Below are 20614 nucleotides of genomic sequence, written 5' to 3'. Positions count from 1 at the left end.
AACTTCACAATCAAGTGATGTAGTTTCACATCTGAAGATCTGAAGGGGCCGGCCACCGAGCCTCTACTACAGTCTAGTAGCGCTTTTTTGAAATAAAGAAAACATTATTTAATTGATGGATGGTTTCAAATGAAAGCACACCGTCTTCCAACTGAAAAGAGATGTTCATCTCACTCTTGACAGTGTTGTGATGGTATTAAAGCAAGCAATGATCAGACACATCCAGTGGTCCCCTTGAGCTGGATATCTGAGCTCACATGTTTGCCTCGAACACACTGCCTAATTACGCTTGATGACGTTTATTGCAAGATGATTTGTAGCTAATGGCTGTCATCGTGTGGCTGTAGTATTGACACTTAATACTGTCATCATTTTTAATGTCCAATTATACTGTAGCACATATTCAGAATGCATGCCAATTTCTGTCACTTTGTTACAAAATTTTGTGTAGAGTCTCTATATGAAGCGTAGTTCCTTCTGTACTGATTTCCTTTAACCCATATATGACAGTATAGGTCGTTTGTCACTTCCCTTAAATATGACCTAGAGCCTCTACCAACAGCAGGTTATAAGCCAAGCACAAAAACCCACGGGTTGATCCCAGGGAACACATATACTAGCCTTCAAGTTTAGGCCGTGCAATTAAACATAATCAAGTTTAAATTTCTGTTTTGGCAATTAAAAAACAAACAAACAAATAAATATTTTTTTACTGTGCATTGCAATATAAATCACACGGAAGTCGGGTTGTTTTAATTAAGTAATAATAACTCATAAAGTACAGCTTTCTGACACAATAATCTGCAATAAAATCATGATTTTTAAAAACAGATGAAATATGAAATAATATATATGTTTTCTTTCCTTATTCCGTTAAATACAGTATAAAAAACTAGTTATTTATTTAACTCAATAAGTCATTAAGAAATCATATTAAATAAACATATTCATTGTATTATAAATGTCAATATTGGCCAAAATAATGCTGATTTATCACTTTTTGACAATGCAGCAGATATACTGTACCTTGCTTATCCAAAACATTGGCCAAACACATCAATGTAAAACCAAATTATGTCAGATAAATATTGGAAAAATGGTTCACACAGTAAATTTAAATGAACCCGCATTTTAATCTGTAGTGGATGTAAAAAGTCATTATGATGACACAAAACGCCAAGTAGAGGATAATGGAAATATGAAACATTACTATAGAGCGCAATATGTTGCTTGTACAAACAAGGTTTGGGGTTGTATTTTGAAGAAGGACAGGATCCATATGCTAACACCCAGCACTAATCCTAAAAGCACTAGATCGTCACTTTGAGCCAGCAGTAATAATATTCACTAATAGATGTCTAATAATACCTAACAAAAACTGGTTTAAAACATCAGTCGATGCTTCGGTTGTGCAGACAGAACATGTTTCCCACACTGTGCTATAAATAATAATATACTGCTTTACACCGAGTTAAAGAACACCAAACATGTCAGTTATAATATCCAATGTAGCAATAAAAGCTTGTGTGCGGTATCTTTTTAATGGTTGTTGAGTCACCGCAGAGAGAACAAAATGAGCTTTTAATTTGTTAAACTGTTATTGTTGCTAATCTGCCTTCTGCTTTAATCTTCACATTTTCCCAGAGCATAATTAAAACCAAGTTTTTATCTAGTTTTAAAACCTAAATAGAACTGGATTAGCTTGACTGCATTTAAGAAACTCCAAAAATCTAAATGCATATATACTGTACACAACTGCACGGACTTACACACATCTCAGTGAGAGCTACTTAAGCATGCCAAATGTAGTAGTGGGGTAACCCCAACACAAAGGTTATTGCCAAGGTCCAAAAGGCACCAGTCTGTATCACTGCCTGTCATGACCCCAAGCCATTGTGGGTACTTAACAAACCCACGTCGTGAGCGAACTAATATCAGTCTCATTAAAGTATGTTGCATATTTCATGTTGTCTTGCTCAAAGCCAGTGTGTATGTATGTAGGACTGTGAGTGTGGCTGATAAGTTTGTGTGTTTGAGAGTGTGTGCTAGTGGATGTTCTTTTGCATCTCATGTGGAGGATTCCTATCGGGATGGAGACACACCAAAAGAATTCATCCATTTTTAATGTCTACATTCCTACATCAGGGAGATGCGCGGTGCCATTTTTTTCTCTTCACTATTTAATATTTAACACAAACACTTACGACAAATGGTCCCCTAGGGCCAATTATGGGCATTTTGTGGTGAAGAGACTGTAATACCTCCATTCACACTAGTCCAACGCCTAGCGTTCTCATATCCTAATGTATGTTGGATCAGCAGCCAAATTTGCAAACACACACAAAGTGACACATTATTTCCTCTTATATTAAAATCAGGTGCAGTCTGTTTAATACACAGTACTGTTAAATAGAGCACAGAGGTTGCTATACATATGCATCGTCACCGCTCTCCAATTATGCCACGTTGTGGGAATCTAAATCTCTGTTGGATTTATTTAAATTGATTCTTCACATAATAATATGTTATTAAAACAATGTGGTAGTTATACTCTATAGCATGAGGCTAAACGCTCCTTCAATTTGTTTATGTGAATTAAGAATATATTGACAAATAATTACCAAGATAACCATACTTTTCGATATTTGGTGAAAAGTACGACAAGTACTGCTAAGGTAAAACTTTACTAAGGGTGAGATGAACTTATTTAATACCATGTTCTTTATAGCATGACAAAGCTAATTGGAAACTGGCAATTCCATGAAAATGTCAACGTTAAGATAGAAAAAACAAGTTTTTACCAAAGGTTTTCACAATATTGATTGGTCAGATGCCAAATTTTGGTGGTTTAAATACCCATGTGAAGTTCTTAAAGGATTTATTTTTTAAGCATCGTTTTCCATCATCAGGAAAGTGAATTGTCACATCCATAAATGGGCACAAGAAGATTAAAATTATGAAAAAAAAGATGTCCTATAAAGAGACATCGATGGTCCATTTGTTGGGTATTATTGCTTCAAGTTTGTACATTTTAATTGACAAAATCCTACAAAAGCTTGTGTCCTTAACGTATAACTTTTTCCCTCTTTTAAAACCGAAATATTGTGCATGGACTGATACTTTTCTGATGTCTGGACTCTATCAGCGAGGGTTTAGTAAAATATGATTCAAGATGATTCAATTTATTGGTTATAAATACATTCTCTGAGAATGTATATTTTAAGTTTTGACAGAAAATGCCTCATCCATAACGCTGGAATTGCCCAACTGATTAGTTATATGACAAAAAAAACCTGTATAATGACGTGGCATATAAAAGAAATGTAGTAAATGTCTGTGCAACTTCAGGGCTGCCGCAAAGACAGTTTCTGATTGGCCAAGCGCTGTCCAAGGTCCTGAATGGACCATTCATTTCTGCTCTTAAGTACACGCGCCTTTCACCCGTTTTTACATATTCATCGTCAACAGTTGATTGTCAGAAGCTAACATGTCCACGTAAGCAACTGAACGAAAATAACCTCTGGTGTACAGTGCGATCAAGCCTATGATAGATTTGATGTACAACGCATTATTACAGCGTTTCTGGGTTAGTCAATGTGTTTTTACTTCAATTCACAAAAACAGTCGCAACTTATTTCTCAAAAAATAGCTCTTATATGAATGCATCTCAAACAACACGAACTGTGTATCGAGTCTTGTTGTGCAATGTGGAGAAGCGTAATTCCACTGCTGAGGATTTGTCATTTATCTTCCAACTTTTCTGTCCTCGAGCGGTTACCCCAGAAAATCGAGTTCGCAGTGCGAGCCACGGTTTCCACAGAAAGCCTCCCCTGCATGCTGAGACGCTTATTTGAGAATTAGTCAAACCAACAACGATTCAGCCATTAACCTCCAATGGGCTCATTAGACTGCACAGCACTTGTTTAGAAACTGCAAATCAAAGAAAGCGGGAAAGCTACAGACAATTCGCCTCCGTGTATGCCAGCGGCAACACCGCGTGTATTTACAGCACAAGTTTTAATGAACACCGCTGTATTTCGCGTGTCAGGCGGGCATCTTACCTTGCAGGGCAGAGCAGATAACATCAGTAGAAGAAACATGGCACTGAAGAGATGCATTCCTCTCGAGATGACAGCGTTTTGATGGCACTTCCCTCTCACCGGACACTTTCGTTGTGAAACCCCCGGCGTGTGCTCGCCTGTTCTCGCTCACGGTCCGCGCAGGATTCCGTCAACGTTCTGTCGAGCGCGCGCGACGATCCACATCACCGAGCGGCACGCGCCGAGCTTTATTCCGCTCACGGAGGCAGATTACCCACTGTGCCTCGTGTTTGGTGATCAGTCTCCTGTTTCTCGCGTGTGACCGCCACCAAGAGGTCAGCTCCGGCGCGGTTCCCCTCTCAGCGGGGTCTTCTGGGGTCCACTGACTAGAGCCCGAGTTGCAGAGTGACTAAATGCGCTCGCGCTGCTTTAGCGCTGGGAGCTGCGCACATTGACGTGCTGGGAGTGGGTTCCAAAGAACTGCCCCACTCAAGACGCAGCCTGGAGTGTGTGTGTGTGAGAGAGAGAGAGAGAGAGAGTGAGAGAGAGAGAGAGAGAGAGAGAAGGGTGAAGAAACAGAGGCTTTGTATTGACAGCCTGGTCTGTTTCACAAACAATAGATTTTTGAGACGGGGATAAAAGACGCGCGTGTACCCGGAAAGATGTGACATTATGATACAGGCAGCTTGATGATTGGACTAGATTTTCAGCAGAATATTAAAGGATCTTTGGAGGTGAAAGTGCATTGCTGACAGTTCTGAGAGTTGCTGGTGTCCCTATAATATTTAACAACATATACAGCAGTTTATCAAGATCAAATGACGTTTTACAACGAATAACGTCAATGTTTGGAACAGTTCAGAAATTCCGACATTTATTAACCAAGAGCCCATATGATGTTCTAAGACTTCTGAGGCCATTGGATAGCTTTGTGTGAGGAACAGACTGAATTTAGAGAGTTTTGTCAAAGACAATTGTTCCTGCTGCTCTGAAATACTGCTTCAAGTATTCTAACTGGTGGGACAGTTGTAGGAATCAATTGGATTTTGACATCAAAACCTTGGTTTTGGTGGAGGGGAAGTTTCTTGCGGATAAGTGGGTTTCAGTCAAAGCTCTCAGAAGACTTGCAATAAAAACTGACTACTTTTATAGAGTTTTTGGTGCACAACAGACAGGCTCGCTACAAACTATTATTGTTTGAAAAACAGCCGAAAAAGGTTGCTTCAAAAACACAACGACGCAAGAATGAATCAGTTATTATAGAAAGATTATATTTGGGTGAACTTTTTTTACTAAGCTTTGACAGTCATTTTTCATCTTTCATCATAATTACAAAAATAATTGGTGTTTTAACACAAAATTGTTGGCCAAACAAACTCACACAGTTGGGCCAGTGTTTGTATGTTTGTGAGTAAGCAGTCCTTGCAACAAAGCTTCAGTTGGATCATTTTGCAGAATCATATATAAATAGATGAGAATAAAAACTGCTGAGAGGTATACGGCAGGGAGGAGGAGAAACAGAAACAGTTTGTGGAGTGTGTGGTAAGTCTCTGGTCTTCCTGAGTTTTGACAGGGTGGATTTTTTTGTTGACTGCAAGCAATAAAAATGTGCATTAATAAACAAATACCACTGAATCAACCTCCTGCACATGCACCTCTCAGTGCTGTACTGTAATTTATGAAAGAAATATTATGAAATATGTCCTTGTTTGACCTAGCAGGCCTACGTTTTGATTGTTCTTATGGTTGAAGGATGTTATAGGTTTGATTTTAGATTTTTTAATATTATTTCTTGTTCTAATAGGACATCTGTGTATGGGTGTGTAATTGTACCGCAGAGATTAAACTGCAATGAAAAAATAAGTATTCAGACTGTTTAAAAGATAAGGGCATGTTGTTACACTGGGAGAAAATGTCCATGTTACATTGAAGCTTTATTTTTGGACCTAATTTCTTGTTTTTCAATTGCAACTTTCATTGGTGCATATCGCATAATATAAATGAATTCGCTAAATCTATCTGCATTCTTAAATATGCATGGGAACGCAACAGTTCACACACACATACAGAGAGAAAGAGTCAGAAAAGTTTTGTCTTTACTCAGGCATTGAACTTAATCACAAATTTAGTCTCTCTCTCTCTCTCTCTCTCTCTCTTGCTCTTGTTCTTTCATTGCACACTTGGCTGCACACTTAAAAGAACATGGAGCTGAAGTGTTTGTACTTTTCCTGTCTTCTTAAAGGTGGCCAATTGTTGCAGGACAGAGGGTCTAAGGGTTTAGTGTCTGTGTGTGGTGCTTGCACATACAATTCGAATATTACATCGTTGTTATCATTTTAATTCTATAATTTTTGGGCCTTCAAATGTAAATTCTTCTTGAAATCATTCAAATGCAGTAAAGTGTTTGTTGTTCTCCTATAGAAGGTAAAGTAGTTTTTGGAAGGGGGAGCTGAACAGTGGAAACAGGAACAGATCAATGCCTGTTTACTTCGAAGACTGTGCATTGATTTTGTGGACTGTCCCGATACGGTAGATGGGAACCATTGGAGTCTCAAATGTCTAAGCTGTTGTGTTCCCCTCATGTGTGTCCTGCCTGAGAGCAGCTTAAACATCACATTTCTTCTTTTACGCAAGTTTGCATAAGCCCTTCAAAACCTGTCTTTCAGCAAAGGTAAAGTTATTCAATTGAACTTGAAATGTCAAAATTTCAATACAGAGGGTGACACAGAACTAAGATGTCATCACGTTTTTGCTTATTTGCTGAATGAGACCCTGTATTTACGAAACCTACTCTGTAGAGCAGTTTGTCCTTTTAGGGCCACTGTAGAAACAACATGGCGAATTCCATGCAAGGGGACCCGCTGTGTATGTAGATAGAAATAGCTGATTCTAAGAAAATAAAAAAATATTGCTTGATTATGTAAGCTCTTTGTACACCGCCGAACAATTAGTTCTGTATTGCATATCTGTCAATAGATCCTGCAAAAGATAACACAGCACTTTTAAATTCGGACTTCCGGCTTGGAAAGTGTGATGTAAAGTTACAGCAAGTAATCTAACAGCACAGAGATGCAGGTGGATGGTGCCACCAGGGAGATGTACACAGTTGCGTTTTTACATTACATTAATTAAACCTGCTTGATGAATCTGTTAAGGAAATGCTTGCGCTGCAATTTCATTTCCTTAAATATAGTTTCCCAAGTATCAGAAAACAGAACGCTACAGTGCATGGTGAGAAGCTCAAGTTATCAAATAGTAATTCCCGACATCAGACTTTGAAAGGAGAGCAGCATCGGTCCAGCACAGTTCATGATTATTTCCGTCTCAATGTCCCATTCTCGCAGACATTGAGAAGATTGGTCATTCCTCTCATCTGTGAGCTACAGTACTGACTGATTGAGATACTTACTCGGGCAATAGTAATCCCAGCTCTGGACACATCATTCTGCCCTCCTATGGGCCAGGAGGTAAGGAGTGGCTTGTTGCCATAGCAATGTCCATTACCGTCCCAGTAGGGGAAGGTGTGAGAAGCAGATTGCTCGTTGGCCAGCGGCAGACAGAATCAAACATTTCACACCCTCCCTTGGGTAGTTGCACATTTAGTACCTGCCCATAACCATGGCAACCGGGGCAAGGGCGAAGCGAGTTTACAGAGTGAAGTGTTGTGATGCGGTGCACTGATGCGTTGTTTGTATAAGTCCATGAACTTAGATTGGCAAACAACGCATATCTTCACTTAGATAAGGCTTGTTGTGTGTTCAGACCTGAATTCAGCTGCCCGTGAACCGCTTCTGCTGGCTGATTGATTGTTAAAGAAAAGTCATTCATACCGTGGCCTCCACGAGACTCTTTTAATCACATCCATCAGTAAAATCGCAGCACTTCAATCTAAAACGCAGACATGACATTTCCAAAGTTGACAAGCACACACTTATTCAACGCAGAGATGGAATATTGGCTTCTGCCCGATAGTCTGTATTCATATTTAATTGGATGCAAAACGAAGGATAATGGCATACAAGAAAAACGCATAACTTTCTGTTTTCGCTGCCAACCGAAACCTGCAGTTATTTGCTGTCGACGATTCCTTCTCTCTTGTTTTTCTGCTCCATTGAAACAGAAGACATCTCATGTTTTTCCATAAATTATCATTTCAAAACAAGCTTTCTGTGTTTCCAACAACAGTCTCCGATGACAAAATCGGCTGAAGGTCTTTTTTTGTTGCAGTCGGCCCACAATCTAAATACGAAGTCACCTTAAGACTGCTGAACTTCTGATGGCTTTTCTCACGGTGACCGACTTCTCATTTATCAAATGTGCTGTAACATTGCTACCCATTTGGAGGTGTACGCTCGTAAAGGGCATCGTGCTGTGAAATGACATGCTTTTCTTTGGTTTTTTATTAGAGGGAGAGAATTGTTCATGCAAATATTACAATTGATTCCGTAAAGGGCTATTAGGGTTGGTATGGCAACACCATTTGTAATCCAAGGGTAGAGGCCTCGGCACACACTACAGATTATGATATTGCAGGAATGTGTTGGAAGGCAGACAGAAAATGACAGACAGAAATTTCCTGCTTTCCGTTCAGCTTTACCGAAGCTCATGACCTTAGAGGTCATTTCGAACGATTTGTGTTTTCCGTGGCTGTTCCCACTGCGTCTGTGTCTGCGTGTACAAGGAGACGCAGAGAGAAAAGGGGCTGGGGGATATAAAAGAACGGTTTTACATAATTAGGCAGATAGTAGCGATTACAGGAGCTTAGTCGCAGAGCACTGAACTCCGCACACGCTCTGCCTCATTATGAAGTTAAATACACCAAACTGTCACTGAAGGTTTAATTACAGTTCTGCGGCAAAACAATGGCTTCAAACCCGACGGCGCGATCCGCAAACTTGCCTAGAATCAGCCCAGAACCAAGCCGCACTTCCCACAATTCCTGCGTTCCGCTTACCCGAGATAATGGGAGAAGTTATTATACAGTCATGATGCAATTCCCCTACTGGCGTACATGACAGCACTCCATTCTGATGGCGGGTTTCCTTACATTTACATTTACATATAGTCATGTATCAGACGCTTTTATCCAAAGCGACTTACAAAGAGTTAGGGAGCAACAAATGATATGTCATACAGTCCTTCACAGTCACTTTCCGCTTTCTCCCTGAGCATATTTACACTGTCATTTAATGCAGTTTAATAGAGGTGTTATGTGTATCGTGACACATGATACAAAGCATTACCATGTATTGTGAAAATTGTGCTCCGTTGTGTCATTTCCAGTCCAGTGTCTGTTGAATTTCAACAATATCAAACCTCAGGAGACATAAAGTCATCCAACAGCAATGTGAAAGACTGACAACATGACAGTCACAAGACACGCGAAAACTGTGATAAAATCAAGGTTTTCACATAAAAAAATACTTTTGAACTTTTCCTAAATACACATTCAATTATGACTGTTGTATTGCTTAGAAGTTAATATATACTTGTTTTCTTTGCCGTATTTGAGGTCTGAAAAAGAACAGAGCATCTTTTTATTATATTTTGACCTCTTCCTCCAGTTTTCCATTTTCTGCAATAAATGCAAATTGAAATTGTTTTTATTTGAAATTTGGGAGAAATATTGTTGGTAGTTCACAGAATCAAACAAAAACACTAATTTTACCTACACATTGTAATTTCAGATTTTTTTGAACAGTTTAACAATTATTTTATTTAATTTTACTCTTAAGTGTTAATCTGTGAAATATACAGTCATATTCTAGAGAGAAACCGCTTTTGTTTGATGTATGAATCTATCGGTCTATGAAATTGAATATTATTCAGTGGTATTCACAGGAGGGAGGGGTTGGTTTTGGGAAGACGAATTCATTATGTTTTTTAAGTAACATAAATGCTAAATTAATGGGACTGGGAAGAAAGCTGAGATTCTAAGCTTCAAAGTTTTCTAGTTTTGTGCACAATTTATAGATGTGATGATGCAATCTTGGACCCAAGAGTTTTAGGAGTTCATTGTAAACTGTAAACTTAGCTTCTCTATTGCCATCTTAAAAATGACTGAAAATTATATATTTTTATTAAAAGCCCACAGCTGTGAATTGTGGTTAGGGAAAGAGACAGATTTCAACACTAAGTTTATGTACAGTAATTATTTATTTACTTTTAACCACAAAAAGTGTTGGGCGTTTGAGTGTCAACCATGAGTGCATGTTTTCTCACCTGTGGATTGCAGGGCTCCCAGACTTCCACATGCTAATGTACTTGTCAGGTGTACATTTGTGTGCCTGGCTCTTGGCTCTGTCGTGTCTCATATGCGTCTCAATCCATCACCTGCTGCTGTTTGTGTGATCAGTCTCGGATGTGTCTTGTAAAGCATTTACACTTTGTCTACTCATGATTAGATATACAGCAGCTGTCTGATCAGTAAAAAACACATAGTGACCAAGTGTAAATACTCTCTTCCTTGCTATTTCTTATGTGTCTCACCCTCACCTTTTTTTCCAGACATCCAATTCCTCTGACTGTCACTCTCAATTCTATTTTTCTCTTTTAATCAGTCCTCTCTGTATTTAAGTGTGAATACAGTCACCTGACAGTAACCTCAGGCCAAGAAGCCACAGAGGTCTGATAGAATTCTTGGCTTTGGCCCCATCTCTCTCTCTCTCTTGCTCGTCCTTTTTTCTCTCAGCACCCCTGCAGGTATCCGTGTGTGGAGTGAAGCGTCAGCATTTCTTATGGCCTGCTGTCTGAGGACCACTGCTGTCTTTTATTCCCTCTGGCTTTATTGAACTGATGTTTTTCTCCACCTGCACCTGGATGCAGACCAGGCCAAATGTAGATCCGTGCAATCTACTTATTACAATACAACGCTGCGGAGACGAGCATAATGAGTGTGTAGCTCTCTCATCCTCCAAAAAGTTCTGTATACACAGACATCTAGAATACAATTCATGGGATGATCGGTGAGAATGATTCTAGGGGTCCACAGGTCGAGGTAGGGCTTACGCCAATGCCAGTAAAGCAATACTACACTGTAAACATTTTTGCTGTAGTTATGCAGCTAGTTTCCAGTAACGTACTGTATATTTATCTAATTTACTGTTAACATTTTGTTCCCAGATAAATGAATATTAAACATTAACAAGTCTTTATCCTTACCGAAAAAAAACTATAAATTTTTTTTTTAATTTTTTTCTAATTTTGTTCCCAAAATGCTTTGCATTATTTTATAGTTTTTTTCTGTAAGGAAAAAAACTTGTTAATGTTTAATGATGTTTATCTTTGATCAAATTTTTACCAGTAAATTACATAAATGTAAATCTATAGTCAATTACGGTCAAACTGCTGCCAGTAATACTGTAATTTCAAGGGAAATTCTTAAGTGTATAATAATCAAGTATGTCACAAAAAATATTACACAAATTGTATTTTATCTGAGGGAAAAATATTTTTTTATGTAGGCCAAATTATTTTCTTTAAGAAATTAGTTTTTTCAAACAGTAAGAGTTTTTTCAGTAGGTGTGCTTAGCTTCATGCTGACCTACACAGACGAGTCGACTTATGACATTTTTTGGTTTGAAACCCTCTTGCGATACTTTGTTGTCATACTCCAATCGCTCTGTTCAAAGGCACATGATTTTGGACACGCCTACAATATATTAGCAGAAACTGGCTATTTAAAAGAAGGGTTTACCTTTAAATAAAAATTCCACTCATTTTATACAATGCTGGGTTATTTTCAGATCATCATTGGCTCATAAAGGGACAAATCCAACCACTGGGATAAATTAATTAATTTTTTTATATGACCCAACGATGGGTTAACAAACCTAGCATCTTGGGTTTAACTTAGCATATGTTCATTTATAACCCAACAGTTGGGTTTGTCCCTTTTTAACCCAGTGGTGGGTTTCAAAATAATCCATCATTTTTTGGAGTGTACTGTAGGGATTTTGGGGTAAATTATTTGATAATGACTAAATTAGGTAGAGACAGCTTTTACCACTCCTCTAATATTTCTAACAATGAAATATTCATGGTTTTATTTCTTATTTATTCACACTTACACTGCCCGTCAAAAGTTTGGGATCACTTGACAAAAATGTTGCTTTTAAGAATCTTTTAATCTGAAGGTGTTTTAATGTTTGAAATAACTTGTGTGGACAAAAATATAATTGTGTCAATATATTTATTTATTTCTAGAAAACAAAATAGAAGTAGGATCTAGCAGTGTGTTGTATCATGGGGCTCAATCCTGCAGGCAATGATCACAGATTCCCACCATTGGCTGGCTATAGCTGTGTTCATCATCATTAAGTATTAGGCCAAACCAGAGCTGTGTATATCAGTCAGGTGTTTTCAGGAGCCTGACGATGAGACATAGAGACAAAAATAAACTGACTCATAAATCTTACATTTTAGACTTTAATTTGACCAATCTACCTTTTATTGGTTCTGACTTAAAGAAGTGTTGACCAGTCTTAAAGAAAAAATCAGATGACTAACTTGTTAGACTAGTCTAAGCAGTTAAAGCAACTGGCCCTAGCTGTGCATTTGCCCAGAGCCATTGAGAGAGAGAGTTGCACCAACGCAAGTTCAAAATTTTCACCCGTCACCTGATTCATGGAGCTTTCAGAAAGTTCCAGGAAGTTATGTTTTACCTTTAAATGCTTTATTTCTCACATTCTTTTATTCATTAAATGGCTTACGTCTTTAGTTATAAGTTTAGCTCAGTTGGTCTGTTCAGCCACAGCTCCATGCTTTACTAGTAACTTCCGGGAACTATTGGGATCCTACATGAACTGCCACTCCTGTGAAAAAACTGTTTCATTGGAGACTATTTCATTATCTCTGGATTCGCCTGAAACAGAGCCAAGTACATGTGCTATAAGAACACACACAACTTCCATTTCCAAACAGTTAATTACTATAACGTTGTTGTAGGAAGGGTATCAACTTCAAAATAATTGAATAAATAACCTTTTTGAAACACCACACACATCAGACTTCTTAGCTGAAGAAAACCTTCACTCCCAACACAAACTCACAACTCTGAAATATTAAGAAATAAACCTGAATACATGTTGTACCACATTGTGCTTAGGAAACATTACGAAACTGTGCATGAAAATATTCTGAACCAGTAAAAAAAATGATGTATACAACTTCATCTGATACATTATGTTTAAATGTACACGCTTAACATTTTAACTAATTAATATCCTAAATAATTGTTAAATTAGATTTGCATAAATGATCTTACCATAAAATACTATTAATAATTGATCATTATAATTAAGAATTGTTAATAAATTAACAATTACAATAAATAATTGAATTACAAATATATGATTAAAAACAGTCTGAAGCTTACCTGTGTGATGTGTCAGTCTGCAGGCACCTCTGCAGTACTGTTACATTTTTGAGTGTAGCCGTTGGATTATAGATGAATATTTTCTGGGTTATTTAAACCAATTGTTGGGTTTGCCCATTGTTGACCCAACACTTGTTTGACATAATCCAGCATTTTTAGAATGAAGTGTGAAAATTCAATAAAAGTTGTCGTCGACCATCCATCAAAAGCACAAAAACTTGTTAGTCAAATTAAAATTAAAACACTGCAATGTCACCAATGAAGCTTACATTTAAGAAATATTAGGTTTGTTTTTTTAAAGCTTGTTAATTAAAATACATTTAGTCAAACTTAAGTTGCTTGCATACGTTGAAGAACAAAATCTGAAGAACTGTCCCTGACTTACATTGAGCTGATAAGGGATGAAGCTATACATATTCAGGGGACCCAGAAGCCTCAGCGATGGCCTCAGACACCACTATATTCTTGTTCACAAACACGCCTCCCTCCCTGTCCCTTAAGGGCTTCATTAGATAAAAGGAAAACAGCTCTTTCCAGAGCTGCAGTGCAATTATTCAGTGTACTCAAGCATGTCTGGGTGTGACAAAGCAATTTGCCTTTTCAGTTTGCTGTTTCTGATACAGATATGGGTTTGAAAAATCAGCCAGAGAAAGATGGAAGAAGCGAGCGCGTCGGTTCACTGCTCGCAGCGCGGCGAGCTATCAGACGTTACTTACCCTGCGTCTGGTTTGGCGTGTGGTCCTGCGACTGCTGATCAACCCCGCGCTCAAGGTCTGACTGCTGAACGGCGTGTGGGGTTGAAGGAACGGCTAATCCAGCCGAGAGCTTGCCGTGCAACATCTGTCTGTGGTGATGGGAGCTTCTTCAAGGTTAAGTTTTGTGTTGTTAATGCTCAGAGCAGCAGGAGGCTGTTAGAGGAGGAAAATGATTCTTTTGCTGCTCATGTGATTGTGAGTGAGAGGAACGTTCATGGCCACTGACTTCTTATTTATTTTCTCTTACCTGAACTCTCCCAGGATAATCGATAGAGAGGGATTTAGGCCAAGAGAGTTTGGGAGGGGTAATGATGGAAGACCGCAGGATTTATTTCCACTCGCACTGTCCCTCTGTTCAGTAAAGGTCAACTCTCCTGAAAAAAAGAAAGGTTTCAGAATAGTTTTATATTGTGATGCTTGTGAAGCTTCTGTAGACACAAACACCATCACACAATTCTAGTCGATTTTAAGAAGAGTTTGCGGTTTAAAATTCTGCATTGTCCACCTTTAAGTGAACCAAAATCAATAAAAGACCTTCCACACTCCAAGCACAAAATTTATTTCTAATCTACAATATTACAATCTCCTTGAATCACCCTGGCAAGAGAGCTTCACTTCTCTTCCAGTGCGCTGTTCTGATGAAAATATAATGTAACATCGAGAGCTTTAGATATCCATATAGCCACATCAGCAACTCCAAAAAATCCGGTTTGGGTCCTGCAAAGAACCTTTATTTTTCAAAGTAAGCCGTACATTTTCACAGTCGACTGATCAGATGCTGCGTAATAGATGGATAAATAATTATTCTGAGAAGAACACGTCCATAAATCTCCATAAATTTGGGCTTATTTGTGCAAGATATTGTAATCCTCCAGAGTGGGCATATGCTAAAAAGGTGGGGTATTATTCTCACAAATAAAACCCCTCAAGAATATGCATCTGAAATGCTGTTGTTGTCATGGAGACTAGCTGCTGTCATGTGGACAGGCCGATGGGGACCGGTGTTGGGATCAATAGGCGATCTGAAGAGAGAACGTTTTCTCTCGTACTAGAGAGAGTGCAGGTGCTGGTCTCTCTCTTTCCTCTCGACAGCATCCTCCAATTTTGATGGAAGAACTATACGAGACTATTTTAGCTCTCACAACAGCTGAACTAGGGGAGGGGAGAGGTGTGCGTGAGCTCTCCTGTTTTAGCAAAATTGGCTAAAATTGGCACTCTTGAAGAGAAAGTCAAAACGAGATGTGAAGGCTCTGAAGTGATTTCTTTTTTTGGTGCGAGACCTTCTGGCTGCTCCTCAAAGTAATATGTATTCACAGTGGACTGTCTCAGTAAGCGCTCATGGGAGCTTCAAAAGCCAGTTGATTTATGTTTGTCATGGTGTGTGTGTGTGTGTGTGTTGAATCTTCAACTGTGTAATTGCATGTGTGTGTTTGTGTTTGAGGATGAGAGTGTGAGAAGTGTTCCAGTCTGAGGAAGGTACTGACCACTCTAATTATCCTGTATTTTCTTCAAACATGGCAGAGCTTTTGTGAGCCTGTCCCCTGAGATTCGCTCCCCTTCTCATTTTCTCCGAGATTCAATTCCACTTCATTCCTCTCTGTCTTCTACATATAAAACACCTTCCTCAATTATTCTGCTGACATTCATATCTCATTTGACAGCAAGGGTCCGGTCAAAGGGACCATTCGCCTCTCTTTCCTGTCCGTGACTCAATCAATCTGAGAAACCATTCTTTGAGCATCCGTGTTTGTGTGTGAGAGAGAGAGAGAATGAAACATAAATTAGTGCAAAATGGACACCAATAAAGGGTTAAGGAAGAGAGAAGTTTTTATGCATTGAAAGTGTTATAATTGAAGAAATTATGCATATTTTTCTTGATCAATTCCATACAATGGACTTACTTTACTGGGAATAAATAGTGACTGCTAATAGTTGTTTTTTTGCGTTCAGTGTGTGATTTATTAATGTAAATCAGGTGAAATACACACCCTACATTTGTGCTGAAAGGTATTGAAGGAGCATATCCTCATCTTACATGCAGGTGTGAGTGCTTTGTTTCGGAGGAAGCATACAGTATGCAGCATCTGTAATGAATCGCTTTACCAGGAAAAATACTAAAAGCGCTCGAATTCAAGCGAGTTTGACATAAGACAGTAATGATGCTCTTTTCCTTTGTTTGATGAATAACACAGTTCACTGCCTGCATTCTATTGGTAGAAAAAGTGCAACATTTATTGTGCTGGGCACGAAATGCCAACGTTAGTTTTTAAATCTATTTATAAAAAAACAATTCATATGAAAAGCAAGTGTGCTTGTGAAGAAAATTGAATAAATAAAGACGCATTTTCAGCAGGTGGTTAGTTAAGCAACCTTAAATGTTTCAAGTAGCACAAGGTGAAATGCAATATAATATACATTTATATTATATTTATGTAGTGTATAAAGACCTTACATAATTAAGCGTTATGTTTTTATTTTCTTAGAATGAGTTATTTCTATCTAATTACACTCGGAGTCGGCGCCAGACCACGACAAACAGGAGGGCAAGTTGCTCCCAGTTGGAGGGCACACAATAAGTATCATTAACACAAAAAAATCTGTGCAAGGGCACACTTACAACTTGTGCAGGATGCTATTTTCCGTACAAGTGAACATGAATAACACAAATGAAACAATATTACCACACACAGTCACAACAAAAACAACAGGTTGACAATATAACTTATGCTGTGATATACTGTAATGCTCCCTCGCACCAAGGCTTGCTTAAAGTTAATGAAACACACGTTCCTTTTAAAAAAGCTGAAGGCGCAGCATGCAAACAATAAACCTCCTTAAAACTGTGTCCTTCCATTTGGTTGTAAATTTTCCTTTTCCAATGATGAACTAACTGATCCTTCCATTTGTGAAGCATCGAGCTTCTGTAACTTTGCAAATTGCTAGTGGCTTCCCTCCACACGTATAGAAACATTACTACGCTGCGTAATGACCAGACGCGATCTCTTTAAGACTGCAAGGGAAGCTCAGCTTCCCCTATTATTGTCAAAAAAATGAATGGTCAAATATATGTACTATTATGTTAACATTTTATTGACTAAAAATGTGTTAAACACGTTCATCTCGAACGAAAACCATTTCGTTCAGAATCAGCTACTTAGGTCGGCTGACTCGATTTCCTTCTCATTCATTCCCGTAGCGTACAGTGCATTACTCTGTTGAAGCCCAGCGTCCATTGACTTCAATGGGGCTGCTTTAAACAGTTTTTTTCAGTGCTTAGAAACAAGACGGTCATTGGATAATGCTGTGATTATGTCCCGCCCACGGACGCTCAGCGTCTCTGGGATGAATGGAGGAGTGGGCTGGCCCGGACTCCGAGCGTCTGCGTGATGATTGGAGCAGCTGTCATCTCTTTTTAATCCACTTTTATGTCCTAAAACGCTCATTTTTTGGGGTCGACAGCTTATAAAAACGTATTTCTTGTTTTTTTTTTAGCTTGTTTGCTATATACATTGTCACATATCAGCTTTTAGACATTTTTTTTTTTTGTTATAAATCATAAATGACAAGGAGGCGGCAGCTTCTCGCAATGCAAAGAGACGGTTGTGTGGGCGTGGGCGTGGTCTTCAGATTATAACGCGTATCACACTCTGTGTCTCCATTTCCAACTCAGTCCCATCGCGGATTTTGCATGTGTAGTCGAAAGACAACAAGAGCTTAAACAAGAGCTTCTCCTGTTTAAAGCGGCTCAAGTCCTACACCCGTAACACAATGGGCCAAGGCCGTTTAAGCAGCCTAGCTCTGCTGGCCATTGAGAGGAGACTGGTCAAGTCACTGGAAAAGACGCCTAGTTGGTACGACAGGGTTACAGAGCATTTTCTTGAAAAGGAACGTAGGGCAGAATTTACATATAAATAAATGGACAATTTTTATGATTTAGGCCGAAAATGAGCTTCCCCTCTTTAAAAGATCAGCAGCCGCCACTGGTAATGACCCATCATCACAACAACCAGACTAGATTCATCTTTTTTGACCAAGTAAACTCTTAGGCTAGGCTACCATTTTCATTTCCCCTTTGTTTTTAAATTCTTTAAATGTTTGTATTCATTATTTTCAGTAGCTATTCCATGAATTTAAAACTGTGTCATGTGGGGGGCACAACAACCCTGTGGGGAGGGCAGGAACTGCAAGTGACTCCCCTTGGCGCCGACCCTGCATACACGAAAGAAAAGAAGCAAAGAAGTGAAATAACGTGATGACATCTTAATCCTGTGTCAGCCACTTTAGTGCTTTGAAGGGGAGAGGTAGAAGTGAGCCGTTGGTTGCAATTTGCAACCTCACCACTAGATGCCACTTAATAACATACATGGCCTTTCAGTGACGACTTCTCAAAATTCAATCTTATGCTTTTTCTTATGCGTCTTTGCTCTGCCTCTTCCCTTTTGATTTTATTTCACATTTAGCAAATAAATCCCTCAACCAGACGCGTTTTTTGATGATCAGACAAGCAATTTCTTTCTGATGAAAAAACAGATGCTTTAAATGAAGTCAATCCCTTTGTTAAAAGAATCTCACAATGCAGACTACTGAAGTACACAAATTTCTAGCACTATGAATGCTGGCGGCTCATCCTGTGCTGTTTCCAATGAGCTCCGTGCTTTATTAAGAATCAAACTGAGCTGTAGTTATACTCTGGATGTCTCCGTCGATAAACCAACAATGGGAGGTTTCTGTCAGCACCGTTTATGCAAGGACTTAATGGTTACTTCTACATGCCCGAGTAGCTGTGCGTTGCTGTAATGGTCGGAATAGCTTAGTTTCATTTCTACTCCAACACACCTGCCGGTGATTTTCAATTTCAATGTCAGATTCTCACATCTCAATTGCTCAATTTAATGTTTGAGAGATAAAATCCCGACGGTGGCCCTCTAGGAGCAGAGGTTGACTGTGGTCTAAGGTGTGGGCTTGGGCGTAAAAAAACGAATACGGATTTGTCAAGAATTTATCTCCAGACTGAGCATTAATGCTACGAGGTTGGAAAGGTGCAGATTGCTTGGAACGTAACCATTGCCGATCTCAGTCCTGGGTCAGTTCAGAGTCAAAGCCAGCCTGGATCCATCTCTGAGGATGTCACAGGTTAGCGAGATGAACAGATGTGTGTGTGTTGTTTGTGACCGTACGTGTGTATGCGTGTTGGCAGTTCCAGTCTGTCGGCTGACAGGCTTCTAGTTAATGAGCAGCTGTCTAGCATCACTATTCATGAGACCTGGCTGTCATACCTCTCACTCAGAGCTGTACCGCATGAAACCTCTTGGCTCTTATTACTGGTGCACTCAAGCAACACACACACACACACTATAGTAGAAAGTACCCCGTTACTGTCTCACATTTAAATAGTCTTCACAGGACCCTGTTTTGCACCTGGGGGATTGAAAATTCAACATTATCCAAATGGGCAAAGGTTTTTATAGAAGTAGACTCGATTCTCCAACCTATTGAGCAGTCTTTAATCCTTTCACAGTTCACCCAAATATGAAAATCCTGTCTTCATTTACTCACACTAAGTAGGTGTTTTCTTCGTTCTGATGAACTCGGAGAAAGATATTTGGAAGAATGCTTGTAACAAACAGTTCTTGGCCACAATTACTCACCGGTCTCGAACCACGGTCTCGCCCCGCCTACTCCACTACAGTGAAGAGTTCAGTTCAGAACTGTTCGGTTACAAGCATTATTCCAAATTTATTTCTATGTGTTTATCAAAACAAAGACATTTATACAGACTTGGAATAACTTGAGGATGAGTAAGTGATGACAAAATTAAATTTTTGGGTGAACTGTCACTTTACGTGTGTGAAGACTGTAGGCAGCAAAATTGTGCTGCTTTTAAAGTTACCTCATTTTTGGTCAATTAATGATCATAATACTAATAATTCATTACATTTATATAGCACTTTTCTGGGTACTCAAAGCGCTTTTACATCAGTCACCACCAATGCCATATTGTGCCAGAACACCCACCATAGAGTAGACTAGAGTAGAGTTAGGAAGCCAATTAGTTCATAACATTGTATGATTCGAAAGAAGAATCATCTATTATATACAGGGTAAAATAAATTATGACACTGTAATAAAAAGTAATGAAAATGTATTTTTTATGCAATTATTAAACATAATTGCAGCTTATAACTACATTGGCATCAGCTAATTTGTTTCATGCGAGTTGTGACTTGTGCGACATGCAGCGTTTAATCACTGAAGATGTTTTAGTGCTTTTTAAAAATACAAATGTTCATAAATTTTGCAAAACTTCAAATCCTTGTTGTTACAACTAGCTTTATCTTAGGCTTGCTTACAACAAATCCTTGTCTTAACAACTGTTTTTCTGACACACCGATGCTAACTGGCACATACTGGACATATTTTTTTCTAATAATTTTATTTTTTTA

The 20614-nt window shown here is 38.8% G+C and overlaps 1 protein-coding gene across 1 annotated transcript in view; it reads right to left on the bottom strand.

The window, feature by feature from the left end:
- olfm2a (olfactomedin 2a) overlaps positions 1 to 4509 on the bottom strand; it is a 69262-nt gene extending 64753 nt beyond the window's left edge. Inside the window, exon 1 of the mRNA XM_056752042.1 lies at positions 4062 to 4509. Coding sequence (XP_056608020.1) covers positions 4062 to 4118 — 57 coding nt within the window. The 5' untranslated portion in view covers positions 4119 to 4509. The remainder of the gene's footprint in view (positions 1 to 4061) is intronic.
- Positions 4510 to 20614: the final 16105 nt, after the last annotated feature.

The sequence above is a fragment of the Triplophysa dalaica genome, chromosome 7 (genome assembly GCF_015846415.1).
Source record: "Triplophysa dalaica isolate WHDGS20190420 chromosome 7, ASM1584641v1, whole genome shotgun sequence".
NCBI classification, from domain to species: Eukaryota; Metazoa; Chordata; class Actinopteri; order Cypriniformes; family Nemacheilidae; genus Triplophysa; species Triplophysa dalaica.
The sequence above is the reverse complement of the archived record's forward strand: the minus strand, read 5'-3'. Positions and strand labels throughout refer to the sequence as shown.